This window comes from Chanos chanos, chromosome 1 (assembly GCF_902362185.1).
Source record: "Chanos chanos chromosome 1, fChaCha1.1, whole genome shotgun sequence".
In the NCBI taxonomy this organism is placed as follows: Eukaryota; Metazoa; Chordata; class Actinopteri; order Gonorynchiformes; family Chanidae; genus Chanos; species Chanos chanos.
In genome coordinates, this window is record NC_044495.1 from 1,077,247 (window position 1) to 1,086,540 (window position 9,294).

The 9,294-nt window shown below is 47.0% G+C and overlaps 1 protein-coding gene across 1 annotated transcript in view; it reads left to right on the forward strand.

Annotated features, from left to right (window-relative positions):
- Window positions 1-3,199: 3,199 nt before the first annotated feature.
- Window positions 3,200-9,294, forward strand: part of ncs1a (neuronal calcium sensor 1a) — a 21,017-nt gene continuing 14,922 nt past the window's right edge. The window contains exon 1 of the mRNA XM_030775832.1: window positions 3,200-3,263. Within this exon, the coding sequence (XP_030631692.1) occupies window positions 3,200-3,263 (64 nt within the window). The remainder of the gene's footprint in view (window positions 3,264-9,294) is intronic.

Here is a 9,294-nt window from a genome sequence, read left to right on the forward strand (position 1 = left end):
CCTCTATCACAGAGAGACGCGTCCACACAGGAGAGCTCATGTCTATTCCTCTATCACAGAGAGACGCGTCCACACAGGAGAGCTCATGTCTATTCCTCTATCACAGAGAGACGCGTCCACACAGGAGGGCTCATGTCTATTCCTCTATCACAGAGAGACGCGTCCACACAGGAGAGCTCATGTCTATTCCTCTATCACAGAGAGACGCGTCCACACAGGAGGGCTCATGTCTATTCCTCTATCACAGAGAGACGCGTCCACACAGGAGGGCTCATGTCTATTCCTCTATCACAGAGAGACGCGTCCACACAGGAGGGCTCATGTCTATTCCTCTATCACAGAGAGACGCGTCCACACAGGAGAGCTCATGTCTATTCCTCTATCACAGAGAGACGCGTCCACACAGGAGAGCTCATGTCTATTCCTCTATCACAGAGAGACGCGTCCACACAGGAGAGCTCATGTCTATTCCTCTATCACAGAGAGACGCGTCCACACAGGAGAGCTCATGTCTATTCCTCTATCACAGAGAGACGCGTCCACACAGGAGAGCTCATGTCTATTCCTCTATCACAGAGAGACGCGTCCACACAGGAGAGCTCATGTCTATTACTCTATCACAGAGAGACGCGTCCACACAGGAGAGCTCATGTCTATTCCTCTATCACAGAGAGACGCGTCCACACAGGAGGGCTCATGTCTATTCCTCTATCACAGAGAGACGCGTCCACACAGGAGGGCTCATGTCTATTCCTCTATCACAGAGAGACGCGTCCACACAGGAGAGCTCATGTCTATTGCTCTATCACAGAGAGACACGTCCACACAGGAGACCCCGGTTTACTGTAATGCTGCTCTGTGACCAGGCCCTAGTGTGAAAAACACAGGACAAAACAAGATAAAATGGAACTTAACTGAATTGAGTGTGTGTGTGTGTGTGTGTGTGTGTGCGTGCGTGTGTGTGTTTGTGTGTGTGTGTGTGTGCGCGCGCGCGCGTGTGTGTGTGCGCGCGTGCGTGTGTGTGTTTGTGTGTGTGTGTGCGTGCCTGTGTGTGTTTGTGTGTGTGTGTGTGTGTGCGTGCCTGTGTGTGTGTGTGTGTGTGCACGTGTGTGTCTGTGTGTGCGCGCGCGCGTGTGTGTGTGCGCGCGCGTGCGTGTGTGTGTTTGTGTGTGTGTGTGCGTGCCTGTGTGTGTTTGTGTGTGTGTGTGTGTGTGTGTGTGTGTGTGCGTGCCTGTGTGTGTGTGTGTGCACGTGTGTGTGTGTATGTGTGCGCGCGCGTGTGTGCTTGTGTGCGTGTGTGTGTGTTTGGGAGCCTCAAGGACAGCTTACTTTGTTCTGTTCCTCTACCTCCTCTTCCTCTCTCATTAAGTGAATGAAAACTCAATTCCATGTCTCCTTCACGGCAGTTACACAGAACATTCTGGAATGTCTCCCGTCTCCAGACTGTTGACGTTTCTCTGCCGACTTCTCTTCACATTTCCAACAAGCGTTCCTCACCTGTGTCAACATTTAGCAGAGTGAGGAGAATATGGGGAAGAATTTGGGATCATGGAGATGAATTTGAGATTACAGAGTGTATGAGAGTGTGGAAATGGTATTGACTCCTGTTTTGAGGAGTGGATTGGCTGTCACACCACACAAATGATAAACACACTTAATTTATTAAATCAAATGAATTAAAAGCACTGCTCTACATCAGTGTAAAAGAACATGAATGAACAACTACATATTCATCATGTAAAAGCAGAGTATGTAAATAAAAAACAAATGGACAGTGAACAAAAACAAAATTCAGTGTCTACAGAAATGCAGTGTGTGAAGACTGAAAACCAGCAGGACAGTCAATGTTCTTTTGGGTTTGCATGTAATGAAATATATATATGTTTTAGTGCAGGTGAAGAGTGCAGCTCCCAGAACTCAGGCAGGTGCAGTGATGTGAGGAACAGAGAGTGCAGTCACTGTCATAGGACAACAGAGAGCTGCTGGGGGGGGGCTGTTTGTGCAACAGATAAGGGATAAAAGGTGTGTGGGGTGACAATGGAGGGAGGGTGGAGAGACTGGTGGAGCAGGAGGAGGGGGAAAGATTTTGGTTCAAGCGTAAGCTCCTGTGAGAAGGTCCTGTGTGTGGTCAAGCAGGATTATCTGAAGTCTTAAATGCAGGGGGCAGGGTACAGTGGGACTGGTTGTTAGTTGTTGGGATGTTGTGAGGTGAGACCGTCATGCAGCTTTGGACAGGAGGAAATGGGAACTAGGATGGATTTGAAGAATTGCCTTTGTTCAGGACTCTTACTGTGAAACAGAAGACTTATAGTCAACAGACCTTATCATTTAGCTCCAGACGATTTTATTTTATTTTATTTTCAGGAACAGATATATGTCACCATAGAACTGCTGTGTGTGTGTGTGTGTGTGTGTGTGTGTGTGTGTCTGAGTCTGTGTGTGTGTGTGTGTGTGTGTGTGAGAGAGAGAGAGAGAGAGAGAGTGAGAGGGAGGGAAAGAGGGAGAGAGAGATAGGCTGTAGCTCAGGAGGAGTGGCCTGTCGTTAAGGACAACGGTATCAACATGATGCGTGGTCTCACACACACACACACACACACACAGCCTCCCACACACACTCAAACTGAAAGGCAGCAAGCAAACACGTCTGCACCTCTCCCAACCCGTATAAGGACAACCCAGCCTCACGGCCAAGACTTGCCCCAGCAGGGAGCTCCCTTTTTCAGCTCCAACACGGACCACTACCCCTGTCCCCTCCGGACCTGCCGCAGTGCTCCAGAGGATCATAGACAGACATCTCAGAAGAGGAGGAGGGACACGGGTGAACGGATTACAGCCCTCTCTACGTCTCTCTCTCTCTCTCTCTCTCTCTCTCTCTCTCTCTCTCTCTCTCTCTTTCTTTCTCTTTCTCTTAGCCGGTGCCTGAGGAGAGGCGCGCGCTAACCCACCACGTCGCTGGCTGTAATCACATTTCTTCTGTATAATTTACTCTTTTCTTCCATTACATTTTTGTTTCTTTTTTTTTCCCGCTGCTGCCGTGTGGAAGTCAGGCAGAGCAAGACTTGGCAGGACTGCATGTAGGCAGCGCGCTTTCTCTCTCTCTCTGTCTCTCTCTGTCTCTCCCTCTCTCTGTGAATGTTATCCGGAGGCAATTAAAGGAGGAATAATTTTGCTCTAAGGGAGTAATCGAGTGACTGAAGTGATGGGCAAATCTAACAGCAAACTGAAGCCCGAGGTGGTGGAGGAACTGACCAGGAAAACCTACTGTAAGTGTCTTTCATCTTACCCTCTTTCTCTCTCTCTCTCTCTCTCTCTCTCTCTCTCTCTCTGTCTCTCCCTCTCTCCCTTTGTTTTATGGTTGTTTGACTTTCATATTTCTCTGTGTTTTCCATCTGCTGCTCATTTCTAAACTCCTGTCCTGCGTCCCCTGCATCTTTTAGTCTCCTGTACTCATCTCTCTTTTGTTCTGCCTTTTTAGTTATTCAGTTATTCTCTGTTTCTCTCTCTCTCTCTCTCTCTCTCTCTCTCTCTCGCTCTCTCTCTCTCTCGCTCTCTCTCTCTCTTTCTCTCTCTCTCTCTTTCTCTCTCTCGTGTTCACTGATGGTCACAGTAGAAAAGAGGGCTAATGTACCTGGTGTGTCTTGAACAGGTATAAATTCCTAGGGGTTCTGTCCACCTCCACTGGCCCTTGAGGCGAATCATTTAAATTGGATTGGATTTCATCTCTGTCAGGGGCAGATAAGGAAGCCTGTCTGAGTCACAGGTTTCATTTCTCTGGCTGGGTAAATAACTTTCAGTGTGTGGATTGCTAATTGTGTTGAAACAGTTTTCCCTCAAGGTAAAGGAGGAATGAATATTCTGGATTGTTCTGGAGGGCTAATCATATAGATGTAGCACACAGAATCCATCGACCTGTGACCTTCAGGGTCTCGTGTTTTTTCTGAAGGTGAAAACTAGTCTTGCTTTGAAATTCCAAAACTTCTGGATATGTCATTATGTGGTGAAGGTCATCCCTGTGGAGAACCGATGGGATTGTTCTTTAGCAGGTGGAAGAGTTGGAGGTGATGCATTCAGTCGCTGGCTGGTTGCCATGGCCACAGTAATTGTTTCTAATTGAAAGGATGACTTTCCCCTGGAAGGCCCATGGGAAAGCCTAATGCAGAGCGTCTGACTGAGTCAGGAGAAATCTGATGCATGTTCTTCACCTTCTCTTACTGCTCTGTCCTCAAACGCAGGACACAGACGCCCGTCAGTCTCTGATCTCTTCTAGAGTAACACTGAGTACCTCTGATATTTGGGATGAAGATTATTGCAAAACATTTCACGTTCAGTTTCTGGATTCTTCTATTATGCACCTGATGGTTATTTTATGTTTAAGGAGCTGTCTGATCATGAGAGATTTACATATATGAAGACTTAAAATGGTTAAGAATGAATTTCCATTTAAACTACACAGACTCTCTGATTGGACAGTTGTTTTCATCTTCACAGTCAAGCCAGGCCGCAGGCCATCTCCTCCACGTGACAGCACAAAACATGGTTTACTGCAAATAGTCCAACTACAGGGGGAAAGGAAGACAGAGAGCATTGGTTTGGAATATCTCAGATTTGGGTCTGAAGCTCTTGGCTGGAAGTGAGTCGTTGTCATTATATTGCCGCCCTTTCCTCAGCCTATCACTGGCCTTGACAATAGATTTCAACCTGTACTGTTAGTGTCCCATATTGATCCATCAAACATAAACTGAAAATCAGCAGATTTTGGAACTGGACCTAAAAGTTGTCTTTATGACACGACACTGGAGAAGCTGTGGGTGGAGGCCGTGGAGCAGTGGGAGGTGGAGGAGCTTGAGCAGGTCTTCAGATAGATTGCGCTGTAGGAGGAGTTATGGGACTGGAGGTTCAGAGTGAATGTGTGTGAGGTTAAGTGTTCGCTCGAGCGCCCCCGGGGCCTCCTCCAGCGTGAGCGGCCTAATTATCCGCGTGTGGGCAAATGTCGGCGCTGGCTGTGGCGAAGGGGCGGGAATACTCATTCCTACGGAATTCTGACACATCAAAGGCTCCTGTGTGCCTGCGCTCTCGGTCTCTGCGGCTTTAACGGGCTTCTCTGCGGTGACGTGTGGCTGTGGCAGAGACGTGAAGCAGAACGGATGAAACCATTTTCTCCGCTGATTCTCGGGAAGCACAGAGAAGAAACGGCGAGAGAGACGACTTTTACTTCAAACGCTGGGCCTTTGAAAGAGATTTTATTTTCTCATTTTCAGCATGTGCATGTTTTTTTAGGGCTTGATGTCTGTGTGTAGGTGTTTTAATGGGTCAGAGGAGAACTGGAGTTAAAGAGGTTCTTGAAGAGGTTTGCCCCTTTACAACAGAGCTCCAGACTGTTAAGAGACCTTCTCTGTTAAGAGAACTGTTAAGAGAAAACCCAGAAACACACAAGCACACACACACACACACACACACATGCAGTAAGCCATGCTGATGTCAACCATTCAATAATCGTTTGTCAGTGAAATACACACTCCCACTCCCTCTGTCTTTTGCTCTTCTTTGTTCTGTTGTTGTCATGTTGTTGTCGTGTTGTTGTCATGCTGTTGTCATGTTGTTGTCATGTTGTTGTTGTGCTGTTGCTCTCTCTCTCTCTCTCTCTCTCTCTCTTTTTCGCTCTGCATCATGAGGCTATCTGTGACTCCTGTGGAAGAGGCTTTGAGTCATTGCTCTGTCTTATCTTTGACTCCTATCAGTGCTGCCAGCGGCGCCACTGTGTGTGTGACTGTACGGTCCGACCTTGGAGCCTCGTGTCACAGGTAGAACACGTGAGTTTTTGAGCGCGCTGTTCCTGTACGTGTTTGACCCCAGAGTGGCATAGGTGAATGGTCAAAGGTGAATTTTGGTGGGGTGGGGGAGGGGGAACTCACTTGGTTGATGACCTCGGTTTTTTGGGTACTGATCCGAAGGCCCAACGAGTGATACGCAGAGGACACACCATCCAGAGCACGTTGCATGTCAGTGGGACTGTGACAGCGCTGTGCGCCAGGACAGCACAGTCGTCTGCATATTGTAGCTCCTGGACATTGCAGACAGTGGTCTTTGTTTTACACTGAAGACGTCTGATGTTGAATAGGTTTCCATCACGACAGAACTGGATTTGTATACCATCCTGTGCCTTAAGAGACTGGTTGGAAAGGATTGTGGCTGCTGCCAGGATTAGGTCGAATATCACGGGAACAAGCACACATTCCTGTTTCGCTCCCACATTTACAGGGAACGGTGATGACTGCTGATTGCCAGCGAGTACACGTGCCTTCATGCCATCGTGGAGTTGCTGAAGGAGGCGGAGAAATTAGGGTGTAATACCAAGGTTCCTATGAACGGTCCAGAGAAGTTCCTGTAAACGAAGTTCCTGGTTGACTGTGTCGAAAGCTTTGGTGAGATCAATAAATGTATGTAGAGGTCCTTGTTTTGCTCCCAACATTTCTCCCGGATTTGCCGTGCAACAAAGACCATGTCTAGTGCGCTCCGACCTTTTCTGAAGCCGCACTGTGTATCTGGAAGAATGTTCTCAGTGATGTGGGTTGTGAGATGAGACAGCGTGATTCTTGTGGGTTGTGAGGTGAGACAGCGTGATTCTTGACAGGACCTCTCCAGCAACAGAGACAAGCGATACGCCACGACTGTCTCCACGTGCTGAAATGTCCCTTTTCTTCTTGTAGACGCTGACAGTGTTGCAGTCTTTCCATTCCTTGTGATGACCTCATGGGATGGTCTCATTTTCCCAGATGCTGTGGATCACTTTGTGCAGTTGCCTTGTTAGGAAGGATCCTCCCTGTTTTAGGATCTCAGCAGGAAGTCCGTCTGTGCCAGGGCTCTTGTTGTTTTTGAGACTCACGATGGCTGAGGGGACCTCTGTGAAGTTTGGAGGTTCATTAAGCGGAGTCGCTGGCAGGGGGTGTGGCGGTGATTCTAGAGCAGACGGATTGGCTGGGTTTAGACTTCTGAGGACAGAGTTGAAGTTCTCTGCCCAGTGCTGAAGAATTTGTTGCTCATCCTTAAATAGCACCAGACCATCTTCTGATCTTACAAGGGTGATGGTGAGGACTTTTCGTTTGGCTTCTAGGAACTCTGTTATGCCATTGGAGCTGTCATCAAACCAGTCTTAATGACGCTGTTGTGTGAAGCCAACTGTCTCAGTAGCTGCCTCGCGGAGGGTTGAGTTCAGCGTTGCCCATTCAGTGTCTGCATCAAAGGTACCATCCTGGAGGTTATTATTCTCCAAGCCATGAGGTCCCACTGCCAGGCTCTTGTGGAATTGTATTCAGTGGCCCAGTGATTTCAAGACCCTGCAGTTAAGTTGTTTTCTAGGTTGTTGTTTCTTTAGTGGGGCTGTATTTTTATTTGGAACTTAGATCTAATCAGCTGGTGATCGGTCCGGCGCTGAGCACCACGCATGGCCCGGGTTATGTTGACATCACTTTGGTCTTGCTGTCTCGTGATGGTGTAATCCAGTAGATGCCAGTGTTTAGACCAGGGGTGCATCCAGGAAGTTTTGAATGTGTCTTTCATTGGGAGGATTGTGTTTGTTATGAGCAGTTGGTGTTCAGAGCAGAGAGAGAGGAGTCTGAGACCATTGCTGGTGAGTGTGCCTATGCCGTGATTTCCAAGAATTCCTCTCCAGAGCTGGGCATCGGTTCCCACTCAGGCATTGAAATCACCCGTGAGGTTAAGTTTGTCGGAGTAGGGGCTTAGATTCCTACTGAGTGAGAAAACCCAGAGGCCTTTTTACACATACACACATATACACGCACATGCACACACACACACACACACACACACACACACACACACACATAGAAATGTCCCTCTTTCCATAGCCCATCCTTGTCCTGTGATGCCTGTTTCATTTACAGTCATAAAATGCCACTATTTTAGCTGTCTTTTCTGACTAACAGAATTATTTTCAGTCCATGGGTCTTCCTGTGGAAATGTCTGGTTTTATGGAGGGGAAAACCTGGAAATACTCGATATCTGTCACAGCCTGCACCTCATTTTGGACTTTTAGTTTGATATGTCTTTGTGCTCCTGTTCTGTGTCTGTCTCCACCCCTCACCTGTTCCTGTTTGTCTCATTTATTAACCTCGTTAATTTGGACCAATCCTGTTTTTGCCCTGTTTAGTTCTCCCTCTGTATTTAAGCCCTTGTGTTTCCCCTGTCTCTTGTCTATTGTTGTTTGTGTTTATATGCACACTGTTTTGCTGCACCTTTTGTTACTGGTTTTTCGTTCCTGTTTGCACCTGTATTTTAATCATCATTTTGTAAGTAAAGTCCTCCGTTTTGTCACTTCCATCATCGTGTCTTGCACTTGGGCCCTGCACCACACCACCAGCGTGACAATATCACACATATGCTGCAGTTTCGCAGATCAAATTCAAACATAAAGGAGTCCCAGTATGACAGTCCTGATTGTCTGTTCTCCAACAAAAACACATCACAGTACACGCACAGTACACATCACAGTACATATCACAATGCAGCTCTGCAGTGCACTGCCAAGGGACACATACAGTGCTTTAAATGTTCATCGTTACAATAATGTCTGTTACTACAGTAGTGTCTGTTACTATGGTAATGACCATCACGACAGTGATGTCCGTTACCAAGGTGATAAATTAGTTCTTGTGAACAAAACAGTTCCCTCAGTCTTGACTTGCCCACATCTGTCAATCAAATGCAGCACTCTGAACAGTCAGCTATGAGTATAGCTACCATAGAGCACAACAAAGTCATTAAAAACTATGCGTGTGTGTGTGTGTGTGTATGAGAGAGAGAGAGAGAGAGAGTGAGAGAGATAGAAAGCCATGAGAAATCCGTTCACCCAGTGTATACGTAACTATGCAAAATTGAATCAACACACACACACACAGACACACTCACACTGACCTTTCCCTTTACATCCCTTTACACGCTTTACTTCATTTCCACAAATTAAGTTTAATCAAATCTCCCTGCAGGGGGTGTGGCACAGGGAAACCCCACAGAGAGAAGAGGGGGCGGGGCATATGAGAGCTGACTGTGTGTGTGTGTGTGTGTGTGTGAGAACATTTGCCATAGCATTTCCATTTCTCTGTGTCTTCCTCCCTCTGTCTAACTGTCATGACTGGGTCATGCCCTCTCTCTGTCTCTCCCTCTCTCTGTTTATGTAAAAATTAAATGCAAATAATGTAAAAAAGAGTTATAACAGGTAATAATCACTGTCCTTTCCATTATTTGTTTTTCATTATTATTTATACATTTCACTCATCA